The 24,921-nt window shown below is 43.4% G+C and overlaps 1 protein-coding gene across 1 annotated transcript; it reads left to right on the forward strand.

Annotated features, from left to right (window-relative positions):
- The first annotated feature begins 10,091 nt into the window (after positions 1-10,091).
- LOC306981769 (heparan-sulfate 6-O-sulfotransferase 3-B-like) lies at positions 10,092-24,733 on the forward strand. The gene is made up of 2 exons (XM_079581423.1): positions 10,092-11,020; positions 23,355-24,733. Exons 1-2 carry the CDS (start codon positions 10,482-10,484, stop codon positions 24,112-24,114), a joined length of 1,299 nt encoding a protein of 432 aa, XP_079437549.1. The 5' UTR covers positions 10,092-10,481; the 3' UTR covers positions 24,115-24,733.
- Positions 24,734-24,921: the final 188 nt, after the last annotated feature.

Genomic DNA, 24,921 nt, shown 5'->3' on the forward strand with positions numbered 1-24,921 from the left:
GGCTGAAATGTTTTGAAATGTTAGGACGGTTAATAAAGACTTCAAATCTGGAGTGCACAAATTTGGAAAAAATATATAAATAGATGTTTTTTTGGTTTAAGAAGAAATGTATGTTTTTAAATCCATTTGCATTTCAGAACATGTCTGTAGAGGTCCAAACTACAAGGTTAGCAGGTTTTATACACAAGATTATTTTTTTTGCATAAGATCTACAGCATACAGAAAAACAGTCTTTGTGATTTGTAAAATACACCCAATCAAGTTGAAATGTTGACTTTATTATTGTGTGCGATGTGTTTCTAGCATCATAACGAACTTTGTAAGGACTGTTCTAATTTCTCTGAAAGCAGGCCTGGTGTTTGTTGCACTCACACGTGGGTGCGTGACAGTGCCAGTTCCATACTCTTTTCACCAGCAGAGCCACACAAACGAAAGTGTCAGCACAGCGAGAGCGCACACCGCTGCACGGCCAGCTCCAAGTCGAAGCGGCGATCTCCAACTGCACACCGGTTTTCATCTCAGACACTTTGTTGTCTATTTTGAACGAGGTAGCCGCAGGGGTCACAAGTGGTGAATCAGGCTTGTGGGAAGGAGAGATGAGAGAGGGCTGCATTGGGAGGGGAGCAGCGAGAAGCATCCCACCGTTTCCTTTCATTGTCCCCTCTGAATGTTGCTCCGGTCAGATGAGGTACCTCTCTGCTAAAGTATTATATATAGCAGACAAATGACGCTGTTTGCACAGATTTTTCTCATCCTCCTACTGAGCCAGGAGCCCTGTGCTCTGTCGGGCCAATCAGTCACCGCAGCAGCGGCACATCTTTTCCAGGAAACACTACTGGAGATCGAATGCATACGGAGAGAACAATGTAAGATATCATAAGTATAAAAGTTAACATGCACATCAATGGATCATCATCTGAAACTGGGACGTATGCAAAAAAAAAAAAAAAACCTCTGCATTTTCCAGACTATTTGCCTCAACTTCTCATTGTACTAAAATCCAGCTATTGGAAACGGAACTGAAGTCAAAGTATTCATTTATTTCCTTCTCATTCACATTAGAGCCCATAGACTTAGACGTTAACGTTTTTCCAAAACATGCCTATGCCTATGCTGATAAAGGGCATGTGGGGAAATTAGGTACTGGCAGGAATGGGAATCGCCTTGCTAATCACTCTGCAAACATCCACCCCACCGTATTGCATTCATGTCAAATACTCTGAAATATAGGCTACTTCTAGATTGACACTCCCTCACTACAGGCCAAAACTTTTTCAGAGAATGCACTATTAGTAGTTTCTCTTTCAAAACAAATTTCCTGTGTCCTGTGTCTAGTGGTAAAGGCTGTGGTTAAGATTTGCTTAATGTCTCTCTCCACTCTACCTCCCTCAGCTGTCCTGTCCAATAAACAATACGGACCAAAAATCCTTTAAACAACAGTATTTAAAACTTCCTAAAACAAAAAGAGCAGCGGTTGCTTGACCTCTTATTTACTGACAAACTTTCCCACGAAGGTGAATAAACATCGGCAGACACTTAACGGAAGGGATGTTGTAATGATTAGACTTATGGATTGAAAGTCCTTGTGAAAAAACAGCCTGAAGACAATTAGCGGTCAATTAACACAACAGTTACTTGCTATCTTCCAGGACAAGCCTTTCTCCTCGCCCAGAGCTGAGACTGTTCCTGCTCAGATTTGGATGTGATTCTGTGAACACTAATAAAAAACTGTCGTGTGGAAGCAGCTATTAGGAGCAAACTAAGACAGAGCTATTTCGTTTCAGTCTCACACTCCAGTCGCAGTGGCAGGCGGGCAAAGTAGCACCTTGTTATGACATTAGCATTTAAAGGAGTCATCGTTTCTACACCACTGCGCTCCTGATTCCTTACCTGCAAGATCTAATTACGCCTCACTCTCTCTCTCTCTCTCTTGATATTAAGTTACAGGGCAATTATAGAGCAACATACACCGGGATGACAAGAAGGAGGTGATTGTTTGAATTATAGGGACCATGATGTTAATAGCAGCTGTCCAGAAAGCCATGATTTTTGTTTAATGATGTCGGGCGAACACTCATATTCAAAGGGGAGCGCAGAAGTGAAAGTGTTTGGGAGCCCTAATAGAGACTAAATGTTACTTTTGACAGTCGGAACAAATGAGGGAGCGAGCCGGAAAGAGAAGAGGAGATAACTGTCGCTCTCTCTCTGAGCTATGGCAGCAGTCCAATGCACAGCTCCTTTGTATTCTGCGGACACCTCGTTTTTGTGTCAGCGCGGGACAAGAGAAGCACTTAACGTGACATTTAGAGATGCTCGCCGATTCTCCCTGGAGAGGCCGCGAGGATAGAGAAAAGAACCAATGATGTTATCGCAGACATGTGTTTTAAATGCCAGGAGGTGTGCTTCTCCACAGAGCTTTGGCCACAAAGATAAGAGAATCACCGGGCCCTGTGCAGCCGGCACCTTTCGGACCGGTGCTGGGGCTCACACTAAGCTCACCCTGAAATGGTTTCATCTCGTTTCTATCAGATATGATCTTTTAAAGGCTTATAGAACAATCTTCTTAGCTTGTACATTAGGGCTGCTGCTATCCCAGAAAGAAATCCACACGTACACAGAGCATTTTAATAGTGGCCAAGAAAAGGGACACTCTGAGCTTTGAGTGGGCGACACAAGCTTTCTGAAAGTCTCAAATCTTAACCAGATGGTTGTAATGCTCGTCTGTACAGTGGATCACCGCCATTTTAATGGTTCCTTCTCTTCTAAAAATGACAAATCTTCTTTCCATTAATACCACAATAAATATTCCCTTTGATAAAGTGTTGTCCTGAAGGGACCTCCTCAACCAGACCGCATGAATATGTAACAGGTAGCAAAAGGTCACTGCTCTTGTGGACAAAGAGATTGAACTCATCAATCATTATTTCTCAGTGAAATGTGCTCCAATTAAAAGCAAACCCACGGACCAAAGCATACAATGAGTCATGGTAATTATATCAAAGAAATATCAACATTTAAATATGTTTAAACAAACAAATCCAGGGAATGTGAGCCAGCATATTTTGCAAGTCTAATGACCACAGGCCATCTATCTTACAAATGAGCAAAGCTGTATTTTTCTCCATGCAGGCTATGTACGCAGCCGTACTAAAGCGTTTGATGCGAGGTCTTGCGAGCGAGTCGTACTCTCTAATAAATCAGCCGGAGAGCCAGAAGTATGAAGACAGAGCTGCATAGTGATGAAGCCCGTGCGCAGGAGCAGAGTTTAGGAAACAAGGTTAGCTATTCATCACTCCATGTCCTCGCCATGTGTCCGCCGTTCTGGGAAAACTTCCACACACTCATTTTTTTTATTTGTCTCTAATATAGCAACTTGTTTGTGCACCTTATGCCCCTTCCCAAAGTCAGACGCCTCATCAAACCTCTTTCCGCGCAGTATTCCCCTATGCATCACAATATCCACATATCAAAACAAGCTTGTGATAGGGGCCTCTACTGAGCATATTTATAAAACAACTGGATCTGTCTGTAGATCTGAATCATTTCTCTCAACACTTAAAGAAAAACACCCTCGATAACCAGCTGTGTCAGCATCAGCACACTTACATTTTACCAATTATATCATAGCAAACAATTTATACTATTTTGTATACATTTTAGGCTGTGATGGTTTATTGAAAACAACCCATCTGATAAATGTTAAATGGTTACTGTTCAGCTGATATTGCATGTATTTGTTACAGTTATTTGTAATGTACTGTTTTAATACTGCACCTGCCTGGGGACTGGAGATGGAAATTATCATGAGCTAAATCTGGTACAAAGCATCTTTTCGTAAGATTAACATAGTATGTACATTGTCCCTGTCAAATAAACGAATAAACTAAACAATCTCTTCAACTATGTGCAATAATGTCCTATATTACTGCTGGATTCACAAACAAATCATGAGAGTCATTTGTGCATCTTATTAACACCACCTAAACAAACTCCAGATAGCTCAGAATTGGGCTGCTAGGCTTGCCCTGGGTTGTCCTTTTCGAACAAATATTATTGCTATGCATCAAAAACTGTCATGGATGAAAGTCCAGGAGAGGTTGGACTGTAGCTCTGTGTTGTCTTTGCATAAAACTGCACACCTGAAACAGGCATGGCTTTAGCACAAGGCGAGCCTCTAATACTAATTTTACTGCCTCGGCCAAGATCTAATGCACTATAAAGTACATTAATATACCGAGCCATCTCACACTGCAATATGCTGCCACAGGGAATTAAGAGAATAAGTAATCATGTTTCTTTTCAAATAAATCTGAGACATATGTAATCATAAAAAATAAAAAAAACCTGACTTAATGATGCTTTGCGTATTGTAATCCACCTGAATTGTTTTCTAAAGTCTGACCTTAATTATTGAATTGAATGTGAAACTCTGTATTGTTGATGTGTGTTGTATAATGAGAATGGACCCCAGGAAGAGTCGTCTTTGCGTTGGAAAGAAATAAAGAAACATTTGTGGAGTTTCTGTCAGAACATTTCTTTCCAAAACCACAAATCTCTAGAAGAGCTCTGTTTTGTGTCGTCAAAACGGCTACGATTTCTAAAATTCCTAAAGAATTCTTCAGAAATCCATGAGTGGAGATTTTTAAATGTTTTGGCTGTTTTCTACTTTTTTCATTCTTTTTAGCTTCTGATGTTAATCTGTAGACAATGCTGGCCAGTTCCTCATAAAATGGCAGATTTCTTTTGTAATAATAAACTTATATATAATATTTTTTAAAACAACATTGAATTCCTATAGAGGTTCTTCCATCTAAAAAAGTAATCCTACACTAGAATGTGAGCAGAGCCTCTTAAATCATGGCACTGTCAGGCGTGATTTGATATCATACTATGAGCACTGCGCTGGTCTCCTCATCATGTTTTCCATCACATCATCAGAGCACTTAAACTCACCAGCTGCTCCTGTGCAAAAAGCCTCTCCCTCTCACTTACATTCTGTCTGTTTACTCAAGGAGGAATAATCCATTTTTGTACATTTCTCGCCATCTTAAGGCTCCCTGAATACTTAAGTCTTTGATGTTGGGTAGTTTAATGCAGTTACCTAAGCAGCTTGCCACAACTGTCCTCCCAGAGATTCTCCAGGCAGGATTTTTTTTCACATTTATATATATATATTCTCCCTGCTGTGTGTCTGGGTAGCACCAGTGAAGTATGCTTTTGAAGCCACGTCCCGGGAAGGTGTTTGCGGGAGATAATGACTTATTTCAATTCCTACTCCAACACCGCAGCACAAATCTACCTTTTAATTTTTTTTTCCTAAAAATTCATAACTGCTTAAGACTGTGAATTTAATCGCGACCCACCGGAGAGCGCACAAATGCAAATCCTGCGTGGACATGAATAATTCAATCCCAATGGCTAGAACAACAAAGCGGCCCGGCTGCCAGGTAGATGCCACCAGAGCAATTTGGATGAAATAAAGGAATAAACACGAAGACGGCGAGGACTGGACCTTTCCTCTGGATTGTGCCTGGAATGTATGATGATGACCAAACCCGAGGCACTGCGCTAAATTGTCTGTAAAAGTCTAAGTGGTGAGAGTTCTCGGGCAGTGGTCCCAGAGAGCTCCTGAGTCAGCTCTAAGGCAAGGTCGACTTGGCACGGACCTGTCCCGGCCAGAGCCACCATTATCCGCCATAATCAGGAGAGACCTCATCGGAAACCAAGGACTCTATGATACAAATGACGGCAGTGCAAACAAGTGTTTCATCACGGTGTTAAGAAAAGGTTAATGCAACTTAGGGCAGCATAAAAGATTAATAATTCACAGCAAAGGGCAAAGGAAACGGTTTGGCTACCTGCCTCTTGTGAATGCTGATAAAAAAAGCTTCATTTTAGCAGCTGTTTTATAAGAGGCCTTGAGAAACGCTGCGCCAAATTTACAAAAAGCAATTTGAACCATTTTTTTGATGAGGTATTTTCAAATTGCATATTTCAAACGAGGAATCTGCCTTTTTTGACCTGGAGTGCTATGTTCTACTTTAGGAAAACAACTGGCAAATATCATAGCACGGTGACATCTCTCACATGGCCTCAGTCTTTAAAGTGAGGGGAACTGTCTGGCTGAGCTACAGATCAGTCAAACCAAATCAATTTTCAACATCCTTATCATGGACTTTGGATTCTTGCAGTTACTCCACTGTAAAGAAGCTGCATTTACCGATTTTATATGTGACACTCCCAACCCGCAATCATTTTCATTCAAAAGTAGAAATGTTAATTAAAATGTATTCAGCCTTAAACGAGGCTCACCCTAAACGTCTCGCTGCTATTCAGAATTACATACTTTGCGAAGCTGAGCACTTAAGTGTCCTTGGGTTTGCCTCTGAGGATTTTTCCTGAATAAGAAAGTGTGAAATTCATTAAAAGTATGTATTATGTATGTGAATCAATGCGATATAGCATAAATTAATTGTTCAGTAAGGCAAAAGGCAAAACAAAGATGCAGTGGAATTTCAGATTGAAAGGTGATGGCTTAAAGATGCCATTTTTTTAATGAAAGGTTTGCTCCATGTTAAAAGAAAGTGCCAAACTTGTAGATTGGTATGTACTTAAACTAAGCATCAGATAAAAAAAATAGCTGTCCACTCGATTTGATGAAGAGAGTGGCCTCAAGTCCAGACAGTTTCGGTAGTAATCATACATGGGATATGTTTGGCAGGGAAATTGCACTCCTGTTCCTTACCGAATAACAGAAGCCACGACGATGGCCATAATATGAGGGCACATGCTCCAATAAAACCAGACGAGAGAAATTACAGTCATTTCCCCTCTGACATCCATTCAGCTGTTCGACTCTACTTCAGCGCTCAGTGACACACAGCCTGGTTCAAACAAACTATAAACATCCATCAGCGGCGGCGGTGGAGACAGGAAGGCTGATTAGGACGCCACAGGACACATCACCATCACAAGCTTCAATTACCTGTTAGAAAATGTAGATGGTATCGCGGCTCCTCACTGCGCTGCGCCAATGATGGGGACTTTCGGTTGCCAAGGAGCTGAGCGCAGTCCAACAGTGTCTTCTTCGTCATCCGGGGCAGAGAGGGTTGTGGACCGCGTGGGGACAACAGGGGACGGACGGGACTGGGACCCGTGGGGAGAACCTCACACAACTGCAGGGAACAAACAACTGGCTTTCAATAAACGATTGAAATGAAAATGTACTTATGAAGTTTTTTCTTCTTTTCTCAGGTAAAAATAACCACTGATAAATGACTGTAGTGAATAATCCTGTTTCGGTTGGAGCGCACACCCGTGACACTGCTCGACAACATCAACCGGTTGCTGGGCAGTGCAAACAAATGCCGAAGTATGAGGGCCAGCAGAGAGAGTGCACACAGCAGTGGTAACCGTCATCCCAGGCCTATAATGAGCTATAAAGAGCAGCCGGCTGCTGTGGTGGCCTCAGACAGTCATCACAACATCCTGAAGAGCCTCTTGTTCCAAACTGTGGACAATGAGGAATGTATATATATATAAGCTACTTGTTGCATAAAGTGTGCAATATTGGGTCTTGGGTCTTGAGTGTGTTTTGGGGCTAAAACAGTATTTGGAATGGTTCTATGTTGGTCTTAAGCTAAGATAGGCTTAAAAGGTTTAGAATAGCTCCACTTTTACTACTTGTTGTGGTCACCCAGCCTACAGTTTTAGACCAGTGGTTCTCAAACATGGGAGGAAACTGTCTTACAAAGTACAGGCTCTAAAAAAATGTTTGTTCATCAATTACAACCACCGCGAAATAAAACCAGCTGCAACTAGAGAGTGAGAACCACTTCATTTCCCAATCATGCACCTGCAACAAAGAGTGAAACATTAAAAGTGCTCCTTTAAGCTTTCCATCTGTGCATTTAGCCCTTTGAGATGGTGAATGCTGCTTTGCTTTTCGCTAATATGACCACAATGCGCTGGTGGCAGGAGGTGCACATTTTTACCGATGCCCTGAAGTTTGATATGCCTCGTCCCTAAAAAACGGCTATTAAATTTTCCCTTTAATTTTTTCCTAATCTTTCCCGCGCAGCACTCTGAGATTTCATTTGCTACTTTTAATAGCGTCCCGGGCAGCTCAGCTCTCTCTCTCTCTCTCTCGCAAACTTTCTCAGCCACAGCTCCCCGCATCATTTCAAAATCAATAGTTAATTCCCATAAATACCAAATACACACACCCCGAGTCGGTCCACGGCTTTGATACACAAAACAAAAAGGCGAACAGATATAAAATAGAAATCCCCAAACCAATCATAATTTTCATGAAGCTTGAGTTCCATTATTGGGAGAGCTTGTACAGTATATAGCCGCAGCCAGCTGATTCAGCACATCCCAGGGTTATTTCTCATAAGGCTTGTGTAGTGAGCGCCAGGGACCTCGTAAATATCCCAGCTGCGCAGCCAGAACAACACAAGTCTTGCTTCAGTGCACAAAACATTAATGCAGATTTTTTTTTTTCCCCCTTTCTCCCTCCTTTGCCATCCGGGACTAATACACTTTTTAATCAGCCGGCGTGCCATTTTGCGGAAAGCACTTTGTCATATATCTGACTATGGAGGCGGAGGACCACAGGAAAAGAGCGCGCTGACACGGGATATTATCATCACTCGGGCCAGAGTCCAGCTTTTGTTTGACCTTTGGAAAAACCGCATGCGCCTTGTCTTAGCATAACCAATTCACCTGCCTCTCCTGCGGTCTCCTCTTAAGGGACCGTGAGATGTGGGGAAGTGCACACCAAACTCCCCCTGTACAGATTATAGTGTCAGAGCGAGAGGCCAAAGGGCACGGGCTGCACAAAGAGGATTGAACAGAATACATACTAAAGTGCAGCCCGGTTAAATCCCTTGATGGAGGGCATCTTAGGCAAAATAACAAAAGCTTTTGATCGGCGCGGCTTACTGGAAATCCATCACTGTGTGGCCACATGCCTTTAGTTCGAGTCATTACCCATGCCCATATGTTGTCATTGTGTAACCCTAATACGTCTGGTCGTGTTTAATTTGTTGTAGGATACTGACGTGATCGCGCGCATTTTGTCTCACACGCGCTCCGGGCCAATTATTGACGTAAAAGCGTCATGCTCCTGGAAACTGTCCATGGTGCTGAAATGATTCGCCCGGGGATTCAACTCTTTCTTTCCGATTGACTGCGCGGCAATCTATCAACCACGTGACAAAACTGTGACACGGATCTAACCGCCCGTGATGCATCAGCGAAATTATTGATAACCTGTCCAGAATAAAGCAAGTGGTTGGAGGAATAAACGTTGCTCTGCAGGCGACCAATAAAACCCCACTTAGCAGTTTGGAAAGCTATTTAACTGGAATGCGTAATGTGGGCAAAAGTGATTGTCCTATGGGTTCCTCAAATTGCCGGGGTGTGCGTGCGGGATTAGAGAGCGCGTTGCGTCACCGAGTCGGTAGTCGGGACAGACGACTGGCGCAGATGTAGAGTCAAAGCGGAAGAAATCACGGCGTAAAGTGATTCTACCCGTTTTCAAAGTAAAAGCAAGTCTATGAAAAGAATGTGGTTACGTTTATTGTACAACGTCTTGTTTTTGAAATTACTGTAGCCTTTAGTTTTAAACTAGTCAAGTTGGACAGTGGGTCTCAGGGTGCACTTTATTCATTGTATAGCTAAAGACCAAACTGAAGTCTATTTTGTTTATATCCTTTTTTTGCTTGGAAGGTCAATGTGGTGTGGAAACTTTGAGAATCACTGGACTACACCGCATGCGCGCAAATTACGCACGCATTGACGCGAGCCACGCAAATTCCACATTATTACACGTTTATACCATTTCCCACCCTAACGTTGAAGAGAAGAAATCATCATTGATCCACCGAACTTGATTTGAAGTAGCTCCATGCAAGCTCGTTCCTTCGAAGCCATTCTGATAAGACTGATAATACAGGTAATAGCTAGTGAAGTGAAATGTGTTAAGTCTATCGCGTATTTCAGTTTCACTTTGAGCAGGCTTCCATCAACTGTGATAAATACAGATTGTGAATAAGTTCAAACCAGGACTTTGATTTTGTATTCTCACTCGGAAGTGGCTCTGTTCGTTCCGCGCAGCTTGTCGCGGCGCTCCTGCAGATAGCGATCAGTTGGCACTGGCAGGACAGCCGAGCGTGCACACTGCAGGTGCAGGGATGTGCCGCTCCTCTGACGTCCCCAAGGTGTTAGCGCAGTGTGGATGAGAGATGAATAAGACAGTTCTGTGGCATATTTAAATCGGCACATGCACGGAGGACAGTGAGGCTCAGAGTGACGGCGGAAAGTTTGAGAGCGCTCCTGATGCGGGACGAGGTGTAACTGCCCTGGACCAAAGTTGCAGCGAGGTTTTCATTGACAGGATGGTACTGGGAGAGCAGAGGCACGGCTGGGGAGTCATGTTAATGCTTGTGGTGGCGGAGTGACTTACAGTTGTCATCATGGAGGAGAAGTTCAATAGACTTCTGTTCGTCCCCATTGCAGCGGTGCTGTTTCTGATGATTGGGTACCAATACGTGTGCCCCGCGGACAGCAACACCTGCTACTTCAGAGGGGACGAGAAGGGGCTTTTCCAGCGCTACTCTGCCGGATATGACTTTGTTTACCCGGACGACGCGGACGAGGACCTTCCCTCCAAGATCACCACCAAATTTAACTTTACGGAGCGGGATCTGGACAGGCACGTCGACTTCAACATCCGCGGGGACGACGTCATGGTGTTTCTGCACATTCAAAAAACGGGGGGCACCACGTTCGGGCGCCACCTGGTCAAAAACATCCAGTTGGAGCAGCCGTGCGACTGCATGCCCGGCCAGAGGAAGTGCACTTGCCACCGACCCGGTAAAGCCGAGTCCTGGCTCTTCTCGCGCTTCTCTACGGGCTGGAGCTGCGGGCTGCACGCGGACTGGACCGAGCTCACGAGCTGCGTGCCCGTGGTCATGAACAAGAGGGACAAGAAGAGCGCGCAGAAGAGTAAAAGGTGAACCATTCACTGTCACTTATGTATCAACACTTTCAAATACGCACAAATCAGTCTGTGCGTGAAGGAGCCAAAAGTTAGTTTCATCAGCCACGGACTGGCAAATAAAAGTGCGGGGGAAACGACAGGCAATTAAAATAGCATTAGGGTTTTGGCAGCCTGTAACTGCCTACAGCTTAAATCACAGGTCTTAATATTTCTAAATGAATAAACATCTTTGATTTGATTTTGCATATTTCTCACGAGAAGCTCATGAGCAGCATATTAATGGAGCTTCTATTCCACATTAGTTAACATGTCAAAACAAAAAGCCCTTGACCTATATCTACAACAAATGGCATAATCTTAATCTTAATACAATAAAACTATGAACCACAGTATGCCCTTTCTACTACGCCTACGATAGGCCAGTTATACACTCATTAATACTATTCTCTCCATCTAATTTGAATGAATAAGGCAAAGATCATTATTGAATCTTAACTTGAAGCCTGTGAAATTACTTCACGGGGCTCACCCACTAAACACTGTGTGCTGACAAACAGCAGGGTGGCAGAGATCTTGATATTGTGTCAGGTGTTTAAATTCAGAACAAGTGCCTTTATTTCACACCATAGTGCGTACCTACACTGCACCAGGCTGTCACCTTAATCTCTTGCAGGTCTGCCTCAATTTCCTTTAATTACCGCACAGCTTAAGGCGCTAAACCACTTAAGAAGGCCACGGTCCTTTGAGGTGTGGTGCCTGTGCCGTTCAAGCCAATTTACCTCATGTTTGGTTCAGGGCTCAGATCCCCATATGTTCCAGCCCTTTTTGAAATTCGCTGAATATGCTGCCAATCCTTCAGCCGTCCTCTGTTCCTGTAACACTCCTGAATAGCATTGGAGATGCGCCTCACAGCCATATCAGCACGAAGACAGAATTAACAAGACAACACTTGTCAGCTCCATGTAAGTCAAGGGAAGGCAGGCCTCATTAGATCTTTGGTTAATCTTGATTTGTAGCTGTAAGCAAATACGTCATGCACTTGGTTCAATGAGGCGAACTTTAGAGATGATAAAAGGGGCTTGGTTTGCAGGTTTTATATTTGAAAGGAAAATGTAGTGTGGATGAAAGGGGTTGAGGTAAACAGACATTCAGCAAATTGACAAGCTTGCTTTGGCGGGCACAGTGTCCTGCATATGTGCCACAGCCTCAACCCCTAGACTATCGTGCAGCACCACTTCGCATTGAGAATACCTTTACAGCCAACATGAAAATGTAATTGCAGAGACAAATAGCAGAGCACGGTCCTCAAAGTGTAATTTCAGAGCAATTTGCAGTGTGTCGGAGATGTCTGATTTTACACCACGTATCTGAAAACCTTTTTTTTATTCACAAAATGTTGAAATTGACACCTCATCATTTGAATTGCAAAACTCCCATGGACTGGGAGGTGTTGATTGTGGACTCATGTTTCCACTCGCAGTTTATAGGGAATCAACGCCTAAGTTTTCATTCGGCAAAAAAGCAACTTCGAGGCGCTCCATTTCCACTGCGACACACAATACCAAGGGGCTTGCATTGATAAACACTTGCTGATAATCGGATACTTGATCGAACTGTTCAGTGAAAAAAGGCCACTGTGCAGAGCCTCTCCACGTCAGGGCAGGAGGTCGGAGGTCAGCTGCTCTGTCGCAACCAATTAGACATGGACAAGGCTCGATCTTTATGAGTCTGACAAGCCTGGCTCAAGCTGCTCAGCACATGCAGTTTGCCTCACTGACACTAAACTGGACAGTGGACACAAAGCAGTGTATGCACGGAGCAAGTGTAAAGTCAACCTTTGTTAGATTTGTGCATTTGTTCCATAAAAAAAGGGTGGTGGGGGTTATCTTCTATTTGAATTACAACATGGGAACTATCCTTGGTCCAATCATGTCATGAAATATGAGAATTGTTGCCATAGCAATTACAAAAAACACCTCTTTGATGGTGAAAAGTCCTCAAAATGGCACCCAGGTTTAGTTCTTTTATCATCTTATCCATGTGAGAAAAAACACTCATAGATCATCATTCCTGCCCTTTAAAATATGTTTTTTAATACTTGGAGCGTGATCTTTTTGTAAGATGACTTAAATAATAGTTATTTGTTATCTAAAGTCAATCCGAGCTTTCCCAATGCATTTGTAGCATTCTAAATCTCGACTGGGATGAGTTTATGAGCATTACTGTCATGGTAAAGTAAACAACAAATAGCTGGCAAGATCACGATAGATATAAATAAGTTATAATTAGATGCACATTATATGCTTTCAAAATATACTTAAGGACAAAAACACATTATCTATATCAGTACAGGGCCTTTATAGATAAAGTGCATCGACAGTTACAGTCAGGTGCAGTATGTCTCTTTCAAATGACCTGATTACAGCTTTTTTAAATGAACCGAATACGTCACGAGTCACGCGTACCTGTACCTGTAAAAATGCACTGTGAGCGTCATTTCCCCTGGATGTTGTCCAGTCGGTTTGGCGTCTATAGACAGCCGTGGCCCGTGAGGTTAGCAGTATGCAACAGTGATCGCTGGCCTGGAAATAGAAGAACAGTTACGTCTCCATGTGATGTGGAGAGAGCTGAACGGCAGCTGACTGGAGCCGTGACGTTTATGCTTTACACTTACCAGACCTGAAGGCTGCTTGTTCTGTCGCTTTGGCCTGCATCTCCGATATGTGACCGAGTCTGACGCAGATGGAGACGGCAGCGCTGTAAAGAAACTGTTAAGTGTTAGCTCATATGACGTTCGCAATGGCACACTTGGAGAGCAATGCATATTTCAGTAAGATGTCAGAATGTGCAATTCATTTAATTTGGATCGAATCGTGATTGAATCTACAGCCATTGGTCAATCTCAATTACGAACAGGTCTACAGCCAATCGTGTGGCAGTAACCGATCATTGTTAGGAGTAGAGCTGGGACTGAATAAAATGGAAACTATTTTATGTGTACCGCAGTGGAAAACATTGATTTGCGGGGTTAAAGTCACACTGCATTACATCTCACTCAAATAGAATAAAGAACCAGCATTACTTTCACATTTCAGGTGTTTTATTGGTAAAAACAAAAATTCTGCTCTTGCTATAACTTTGAAACCTTGCCTAAAAACTAGCATTGTCTGCGTCTGGTATCGATGGCACATTTATAGAGCTTTCTACTCCACTTTAGTCATGACACTGCAACATATAACAGGGCATTGTCCGCAGTGTCGCTTTGAGATGGGTTTATTTCTCAAAGGAAAGAGCATTTCTAGTTTCCGCAATAATTCCATATAATCCTGAGTGCACTCGTCGAGGCACCTGCGCTTAGAGATAACCCCTGATTAGAAGCACATCCCATTCATCTTCAGTGTACTTTTATTTCTCTTATTACTCTCGAAAAGCTTTTTGTGCGCGATTACAAAAGCCGGTCCTCTCTCAAAAGTGCATGGATATAGAAGGATGACTCCCGTCTTATACAAGTCACTTATAGCAATGGGAGCAGGGAGCAAACTTCACAGGAGCGGAAGACGCCCACTCACACCCAGAGGCTACACGCGGCGGGCTGTGAAGGAGTTTGTGAGCGTCTCATTCTAGACATTTTCCCACATGTTTCTCTTAAAGCGGACCTGACCACTCAATGCCCTTGCACCCAGTATTCAATTTGACAACTAATTTTGCAACTTTTGAATGAAGATGTGTTGTACTTATAGTTAAGATGTCGTCAAATAATTCTCCCAGCTTTAGTCATGGGACTTGGGGGACGAAAAGCAACAAATCCGGGGGAATTAGCCATGAATCCTGATCTTTATCTGGCACTATAGGGTATTAAAACTGTATTATCTCAAGTTTCCCATTGTCGTCATGCGATTCAAGGTCATGACAAGTGTAAGGTACAGCAGTCAGCCTCACCTCATTAGCGCACTTTATGATCAAAGTCGGTGGCCTGTATGTCGCCCCTCACGTTACAGCAGCTCCATCTGGCTGCCCTGAACACTACATGGTCACCTTCGTTTCACCTCTGTCCCCCACTGCCTGGTTTAATATATTAATGTTTGCTACGGAAATGGCACCAATGGAGAGGTGTATATGTTTGAGTTCAAAGATTTATCAATTCTCCATATTTCACAAAAAATACTTGTGCAGGTCCACAATAAATGTGAGGTTCCTTTGTTGATGTCTGCTGATTTATTCAAAGTTTTTGAGGGGCTATTCTCCTTATTCTGGAAGTTCGAGTGGAATTATGTCCACTCCATCTCTCATATCAGTTAAAGGTATACAGGAGGATTTTCCTGAATTTTAGGAAAGAACCGCCCTCTCCACTTTTTAAAAAAAATGCACATGCGCAACGCTCTACCTGCCTCCGAGGAGGAAGAATCTCCCAAAAACACTCTGGTCTTGTTTCTCTCTTCTGAAGCCTTTCTCTTCTTCTCATACACTTCGAAGACACTTTTACTCTTGCGACCCTCTGCCATTTTCAAACGACTCGGTGCGTTCTGCGAGCAGCAATGAATGGCTAACAGCGTAACTCACATAGGCTTGAAAGTGCGCATGCGCAGAAATTAACAAGGGGCGAGCACACACGACGGCCTTACGTAGGCATATCGCCAGAATGATTGACAATTAGGAGGACCAATCGTCTTGATGATCCACCCGGAAATAGAACATCCTCCGCTATACCTTTAACATAGGACTGGAGAAGTCAAGATAAAATCAGCTACTATACAGATACAGGGCCAGATCTTGTGGCGGCGCACGGGGTGGTGCAGGCTTTTGGCGAATTATTTTCCGAGTGGCGGCGCTATATGTGCCATTCGCCTCCGCCACCTGTGAGGGGGCGTCACAAGAGGAGGTGACTGCACTGATGGAAACACGGCTGACATTCACTTCTTCGTTTACATTGCGCTGTCTTGCGTTCTTTCTAAAGCCTTAGGCTCTCACAGGTCAAACTAAAAACTTTATTTACCCCATTGTGAGCTAAACGATGTTCACGTCTCGAGAGAAAAAGAGCTACAGCGTCCGCTGTGGCGCGGATCGGCCCGCGCTTGGCGTGAACGGGAAGCAAAACAAAAGCACATGTTCAACCCACACAACCACTCTCCTGGACGCCTGGAGTCGATCTGGTTGAAGGAAAATGTGTGTGTCTCCACCCACTTAAATGCGCTAAGTCTGGAGTGGCAAGATCACAAAGTGCGCTCCTACTGAGCGCAAAATGTCACGCTATCGTCTCCATTTTGATGCACAAGATCGGGCCCACAAAGTCGATCTTAGGCCTAGCAGAGAAACGGTGCAGTATTGATTTGTTAGTACACATGAACATAGGACATTTCACACAAATCAATCTACTAAACATCAGATTTTAGCAGCAAACATTTCCCCTTGTTCGCCACTTAAATGAACGGCCTTCGCGCTGTACCGAAAGTGTCAATACAAAGTAAGAGCTGAGACAAGGCAAAAAGAGGCAACTTTGGGTGGGGCGGATTAAGGTGGATACATCCGCTTTTTTGTCTGACTTTGACCTTCATACAAGCCTAAAGCCACACTGCGGACCTTTCCAGGTGATATGTTGTTTCATCACGAGGGCATCTACACTGTCATAAAACACTGAAACAAGCTGGTTAACAAAATAGAGTCCACTCATGGGGTTAGTTGTAATTCTCCAATAAAACACATAATGAAACAGAGGCTCATATTTTCTCCTTTTTATTTGGGGAAATGTTACGCCGTGTGAAAGACTGACAAACTGACAGATAAATCTACACTGCCCCAAAGCATGACCTTATTGACATTTAGCAGTTTCCAAAGCTGGTTATCATTTTACAAAGAACAGACAGCGCCACATCAATCATTCTCCCGTGCCTTGGGGGAAAGTTTGGCGTCCAAACCTCCCACTGCGACGTCCCCAGGAGACGAGCACCACATAACAACAGATAATGACTTGAATGAGTCCAATGCGAGCCTTAACTCCACTTGTAAAGTGTGAAAAGTTTCACGTCTCGCAGAAAATGCCCAGGAAATGGGAGAAACATCACTAATTAGCTTCTCGGTCAGACGAGGAGTTGGCATAGCAACCAGTTTCAGTTTTGATAAGAGACATTAGCGGCGCAGCGTTAACACATCTTTGTCAAACCATGGCTGAATTTAGCTGCTATTTTGAAGAAAACCTGTGGCACCCTTTGAGCGCAGTAATTTCAAAAGGAAAATGTTTTGCATCTCTCCTCTTACATCTATTTCCTTGAGTTAACCTGCACCTACACATTCGCTCTGAGCTTGTCTGGCAATTTTCCCTCCAGCATGGAAAAATGACTAATATGGACAGTTTCAAATTGTTTTTGATGGGCTCACACTGGCCAGAAGCTCTTGCGGGTCTTTACTCCCAGCGTGTGGCAGCATCACTGGCCTCGCAGCAGGTCGCGAAATTGCTGCTAGGTCAGACGTCAAACTTGTTTCGGTTGCAAAGTTGCCCTAGTCTTCCTCGGCAGCTGCCCCACACTGAGCAGTCAGAGAGTGTAACCTTATTACTGACCTCATTATTTCAGATTAGAGGCAAGAATGCAGGACGGCCACAACCAAGATCTGCCTGCGTCTAATTAGCCTACTTCGTACTTCACATTTAGGCTTCTCAATGGTTTAAGCTATTCATTTGGCAATGGAACTCTGCTTGTGATGATGAGGGCAGTTTCTGAGCGTTTCTTAAAATGAGGTACATGTGAAGAAGGATTGCAATTTATGTTTCAAAATCAAGATTCACTTCAAGGTGCTCTTTTGAAACATCCAGATGCATTAACACTTAGATAGAAAGTATGTTTGTAAAGGTCTATTTAGGTTAGCAAGTTTTTGTCAGCTGCAAAGACTATTGTACTAAATAATTGCAGTTTCCCATTAATTGCTGTGGAATATTTTTGTGTAACAGGCTGAAAGTACTTTGCCCTACGGAAGAATGAAGGTTTTTCATCATTTAGTGTGATTCAGTGCATGAGGTTTCGCACAAGGATCTCACATTATATATTATATATGACGCTACATGCAGTGACATTTGGCATAGTAAAAAAAAACTAAATTGCGGATGGAAGCTGCTTTATCCGCATTATATTGTGAGATGGTTCTATTGATTATAAGGCTACAGTTCGATTTTACTAGTGTAATAGACTGGGTTTGATTTGTCACTACTCCTATATCAAATGCCCTTGCAGACACTATCTTCATTTTTTGTCAAATGGATAATATAAAGAAAACACTGCTGTGATTTGTAGTGGCTGGACTTTCAAACAACCCTAAGTCAATTGTTTAATAACTAATAACTCCGACTAAGACAAGGAAAACTACAAGACACACAAATGTCTTCAAAGCAAACAATTGTGTAAAAAAAAAACATGAAGCGGGTTGTCAACTGTTGTTTAAATAGAAAGTGATAATGAACTGAAGATGATTGTGATCTCTTGCTTGTCAAGATTGGATTTTTTTTTCCAGATCTTTTTTATTGTGAAAACTCACATAATCAGAAAAATAAGGCTTTCTTCTTCTGACAGTGATCAAATTACTGGGAGGATATACCCTCACTGTTCCTTAAATACAGTGTTTTAGTTGTATTATTGTGAGAAATGAGATACTCTGAGGATCTTGTTAATCTCTCCTCTCAGTATGAGGATTAGGGGCAGTCCAAGACAGGTTTTATTACTCAGGGAGGAGGAAATCGTGGATTAATATAGAAGTTGATTAAATATTGCAGTATTCAAATCTTTGTCAGGCCTGTGCAAGGAGATACACTGATTTTCTCTCTTATTCTTACCTTAGAGAGGAACATAAAATCAACAATTTGTACTTCAAATCTTTGACTTGATCATCAATACCTGATTCTGTTTGCTGCAGCTTTTTGCTGGAAAGTAAGATTTTGTTCTCAACAGCTTTTTGATGAAGAAAAAAAAAGTGAGATTCTTTCAGATGCCGGTGCTGGTTGTGTGGGTAGATGTGACCTTTTTCTCAGTGCAGTCTTCCATTTATCCGTTCATATCTGCATGGACCTCGAAGAGCGTCTGACACCTCACAAAGCTGCAAAGATTATGATGTCAGGCAAAGGTTAAAGCTAAGACGCTAAAGCTACTAAAGCCGCACAAACCAGGTTGTTGTGTGCGTGCATGGATCCGCTAACTGTGTGTTTAACAAACCAAATGGAGTCTGGAATTGTGCTGAGTGGAGCTACACAAATTGCATCCAAATGTGAACAAACAGATGGATGATTTTGCCGAAGATTTATCAGCAGCGATGGCGTGTTCTACGCGGTATTGAATCCACAAGATGAAAGCCTCATCTTATTTGTACTTATGGTTTTGTTTACCGAGTCTTCCACAAACTCGATTGCCTCACATATGGCATGGACCCCGTTTTTTCTTGGTTCCCTTGTCTCCTCTCCCTTCCCCGGGGCATTTCCTTTATTGCTCAAAATAGCTTTTCATATGTGAGACCAGTGAAGATCACATCACAGTGCAGCACCAGGCTCCTTGCTCATCACTTCTCACTCCCTTCCTCTCAATCTGCACTTCACAGTGATTTATCAAATACAGTTAGCAGCCAGCAGCTCCACCAACTGGGTTACACTGAATTTTGGAGAGCCAAGACACTATTAATGGAATATTTCGAGCTAAAAGCGCGTGGCAGTAGCTCTTGTTTGGTATGTGTGCTTGGAAGCCCGCAATTTGGCACACAAAAATTAAATTAGTGTGTGAGAGAGGAGCAGTTGAGTGGAAATGGCTCCCACTTGACCTCCTGGTCCAGCGACTGATGTAATGAGACCTCTCCTTCACTCGCCACTTGCTGTAGCGGAATATGTCGGCTGATCCCCCACTTTCAGACCTCTAATTGCCACTCTCATTTGCCTTTTGAGATTTAGCACTTCTGCTGTCCTCCCCGTGTCTTCATTGGCTTGTCCTGCCTCTCGACATCCATCCAGTCACCACAGTCAGGTGGACTAAACTGAAAATCGAACCAGCACAGATTGTATCTTCTCCAACTAATGCAGTGTTATCTATAAACCCCTTCCCGGTCGAAGAGCTGCTTGTTCTGCAGCGCTGGTTTCATCCAACACTCGGGAAAAAGGCCACACATTCATATTGAGTGACAAGATATCTATGACCTTTATAGGCTTTAAATGACATCTTGTAATGAAGCACTAAGTTTATGTGCTGATTGAATTCACATATTTTATTGTCATGAGGGCAACCATTTTCTGCAATCTTCTGTGAAAATTACACACAAAGGAACGTAATTTTTTAGAGATAAAAGTAGAAAAACCTGAGAGATGCTCCTTTATCGAAGGGGGCTGATCTCACAGGAACTTGGAAGGTGACTATGAGCTGCCGAGCGCCATGTGACTGGAAGTGGCGGTGACTGTTCCCCAGGGCCTCTGGTTAAGGGTTCCCCAGCGTCCGCAGAAACACCCTTAAAATGGATTTGCTGTGACTGTGCCAGTTATCAACACCCTGACTTCAGTGTGAAATCGATGCTTGGTCCTGTGCTTGTTTTCAGTGTGGCTTCTTCTCTCAAGTTCACTCATCCAAATGCCTTTTGAAAGCGGGGCCTCTTTGACGGTCTCAATGAAACAGTGTGAAACCAAACAACTGAACCAAAGGCAAGTTAGGCAACATGACAAATTTCCGTTGTTTCGCAAATGAATCAAATGAGATTGTTGTCGACCGGCTGAGTTTTTGTATGGCTTGCTCCATCTGTGGCATAAATAGTTTCCATCGAGGCTTTTATCATGAGTCTGACGGTGTCCTTGATGGGCGGGAGTGAATTAACAAGGCCGATATCGATTGTAGGCTGTGAGTTTCCTCTGTAGCTTTTTGATGGTGATTTAGAGAGTGAGAGAGAGACAATCAGAGGCAGAGCTGGTCGATAGTGTTTGCAGGTTGCTGTGTGGAGAAAGGTGACAGGCAGCAGAAGGGCATGAACGAGGCGTTGCCATTGATCGCCGGCAAAACGCAACACGCTGATTCTACTTTCTCTCCAGAGCAGCGCACGGTCACACGCAGAGCCCGGGCTGATTGTGCTTTTATTTGACAGTGCAGAAGAGGGATCGCTCTGACAACAGAAGGTTTTCGCACAATCAATCAGGTTTCACTGAAAACCAAGAAACTGTTGCCATGTTCTCCTGAGTGACTTAAAAGGCCATTTAGCACATGCAACGGGACTTTAAGCACCGACACGGGAGAAAATGCACTGGATCACAGATGTTGGAGAGAGATGGATGTGTTGAAAAAGTTATTTGGCTCAGAAAGCCCTCAAAAACCTGCAGGCATTTTTTTTCTACATAGTTGTTTATCTATTCATACAACTGTTTACCGAGCAAATAGTATGTAGTAATGCAAATTTCCTTGTCAACAGTTCAAAGAAAGTTGGATTCCACAGTAGACAAGAAAGAGAGCTTAGATGTCTTGCTCCAAAGGAAACGCATCAGAGGGACTTGAGCTTGCAGATTTTTTTTATTACTAGTTTGTTTTTATGGTTTGTACAGAACGATGGCAAATTGTTCCTGTTATCGCACTTGGCAAATCTCCAAGTGGTAATCATTACTTCCTTTCATAATCTGACCCTTTTTCTGTCGCTGACACAGGTAAGAGGAGAGCTTTGACATTTGCAGCTCTTTGTCAATAGGTCATGATGAAAACGCAGACGCAAAAAGGCGGGCTGCATGGACAACTATTGATCCCCTGTCTCACGGTTAGCTGTACAGATAGATGATAGGCACTGGAGAAGGAAAGGCAGAGCCATTCTGCAGCAACTACAACAAAGGCGGCTTTGTGAGGCGGCCCCTTTCGTCCATCCATCTCGAGCTGTCCGTTCACCCGGCGAAGATGGCAGGCTAATTCACTTAGACTCCTCTGTGGATGGCCATTATCCCTGGGTGGTGTGCTGTCTGTGGGAGGGCTCTGCCATGATATCATCATGGCACTCACTTAAAAATATATCACTGCTGATTGATATCTGCCGCCCGGCAATAATTGCTGAATTGTGGACCTTTTAAGGCTGTTTGGCTGCACGCTCTGTGCACACTGAGACAGCTTCTCCCTATTTAATCAAATTTAGCAGTTAAGTGGTTGAATGCTCTCTTTGTAAAAGCTCCAGTCCTACACAGCTCACTGCTCTGCAACAGAACATCACAAATACAAATCAAAACGGCAGATGATTCTTTGCATGTTTTAACCAAAATACCTTGTCTGCTTAATCAGTGATTATGAAAAACTTAGTCAACTTAATTACAAGTTAGCAACACAAATGTAAATATAATAGATAGCTGCAATTAAAAACTAATTAATTAAGTAAGTAATAAGTAGTTGTAGTTGTAGCCTAGTAAAATGGGATTATGTTATCCATAGCCACAGCCATGTTTCAAAGAAACCAGCAACTGCGGTCTTGATCTAGCTGAAAGCTACAGGTGGACTGAGTCAGTGGAATGAAACCACTGCGACATTTGACTTGTCTTTAGATTTGGTTTGCTTTCTGTGTGACCCTGGAGGTTCACTGTGATCCAACAAACCCCACAAACATTTTCTTTTCCTTTTCAATTTTTAGTCTGCTGCTTTCCTTGAAAAAATAAATAAATGTGAGTATTCCTCCCTGCACTGCCTCCTTCAGTCACCTCGCTGTGAGGTTGGTCACTGCAGGGCTCAACAGATAAGCGCACAGAGCTGTAGTCGCTGAAAGGGTTAGATATAGTCGGGTAACACTCATTTTCTTAAGTGCTGTTTAGGGCAGATTAGAGTGATCCTGAATTGAAACACAAACAATGATGGGATAAGAAATCCTTTCAACAAAACAAGAACGATGTGTTCTTGAACGAAGTGTGTGAGACGAAAATGCCTTAAGAAGAAGTTTATCTTACATAATACATATTTTCTTTTGTCTATTGCTCTCAGGTAAACTAGTTTCTGAGTGTCAATTGCCCCCACAAAAAAATCTTCATTTCAAGTCACTGTGAGTGCACACAAGGATAATTAAACTTAATGTTGAGCTATAATTTATTTATTGCAGTGTTTGACAAACACATTTTTGGGTACTAGAGGTCATCTAAGAGACAGAAACGCCCGTGCACATGCACATCAGAAAGGAGGGATGTGCTGCAGCAGCACAGCAGCAGTGTGACATTACTGGGACATGAACCTCAGCCACTGCAGTAACTGCAGCTCACTCCAGGGACCACTTCCCCCATTCTTCTGCTGCTCAGTCTAAAGACAAAGCATCCTATCCATGTGTTACACAATGTCTTGCATATTGTAAATGTACAGCAGTGTTGTAACACATGTCATGTCTTGTTTTGATGCAGAAACTTCTACTACATCACCATGCTTCGAGACCCTGTGTCCCGGTACCTGAGTGAATGGAAGCATGTCCAACGCGGAGCCACGTGGAAAACAGCTCTACACATGTGTGACGGGCATCCGGCCACTCAGGACGAGCTGCCTGCCTGCTACAGCGGAGACGACTGGACAGGAGTGCCTCTGGCAGACTTCATGAACTGCCCTTCCAACCTGGCCAATAACCGACAGGTGCGGATGCTGGCGGACCTTAGCCTGGTGGGCTGCTATAACATGTCGTCTATGAGTGAGCTGGAGAGGGGCCAGGTGCTGCTGGCCAGCGCCAAGGCCAACCTGCGCAACATGGCCTTCTATGGCCTGACGGAGTTCCAGCGCAAGACGCAGTACCTCTTTGAGAGGACGTTTGGCCTGCGCTTCATCCGGGCCTTTACGCAGATCAACAGCACTCGTGCAGCCAGTGTGGGCATCAGCGAAAAAGTGCGCTGGCGCATCGAGGGCCTCAACGCTCTGGATGTAGAGCTTTATGAGTATGCCAAGGAGCTGTTCCTGCGCCGCTACCAATACCAGCGGCAACAGCAGCACCAGGAGGAGCGCCTGCGCAGACGGCAGCTGAGGCAGCACCGGCAGCGGCTGCACAGGACATACTGGGCCCAGCTGCTTAGACTGGGAGCTGGAGCAGAGGAGGATGAAGACCAGAATGAGGTGATCAACACACTGGAGGAGGTAGCCACCACAGAGGATTACAGCAGCCAAGTGGTTCGATGGTAACAGGAGCTACAGAAGCTGACTGATGGCACTGGACCATTGTGCTTTTCTCTGCTCTCCATTTCTGCTGTGCTCCAAAACCTGCTACTCTACAAACCTCTTTGCGCTTATTGGATTACCCAATAGTGTCTTAATATTTATGATGGATGTATTTGTCATGGCAACAATTTTTTGTATTTATGTTTTTCGTAAGGCTCTGTTTGAACAAAGCACCGGTTAATTTATTCATTAGCTTTGAATGTTCTAAACCTTCACTTGAGCAGGCTTCAATGTACAGGACAATTTTAGTGATTTCTAAAGAAGCTGGTGTGAGTCTGAGCGTGGCTGTGTATGTGATATAGCGCTGTGTTGATCAGTGAAGTATCGTAGCTACTCTGTGGTGTTTGGCTTCAAACAAGTATCCAAGCACAAACTTGGCAATAGTCTGCAGTGTTTTTATTCTGACTGATTTAGCTGCAAAATTCACAATCAAGGCAATGTCTTGCAAGAAATGTGTTAAATAAAAAATAAGCAGCATCCAGTGATGTACAAGTGTTCCCAATGCACTCTCTGGTCTGCATGTGTACATGCACGTGTTTTGCCTTTCACAGCATGTTCTCACCATAAAAATGTGAAATCTTTGTGCACTGTGCCAACTTCTTCTACATGCACCGCAAACTTGCTTACACGCATTTCAGAAAAATGCAAAAAGGAGACTTGTGTGGACTGAAAGACAGGCTGTCAGAGTTGATTTTAGCACTCTTACATCACGGACAAAGAACATTGGTATTTCCACCATTAGGCCATTGATCACAGACACTTCGCTTCCAA

This window comes from Gobius niger, assembly GCF_951799975.1.
Source record: "Gobius niger genome assembly, chromosome: 23".
NCBI classification, from domain to species: domain Eukaryota; kingdom Metazoa; phylum Chordata; class Actinopteri; order Gobiiformes; family Gobiidae; genus Gobius; species Gobius niger.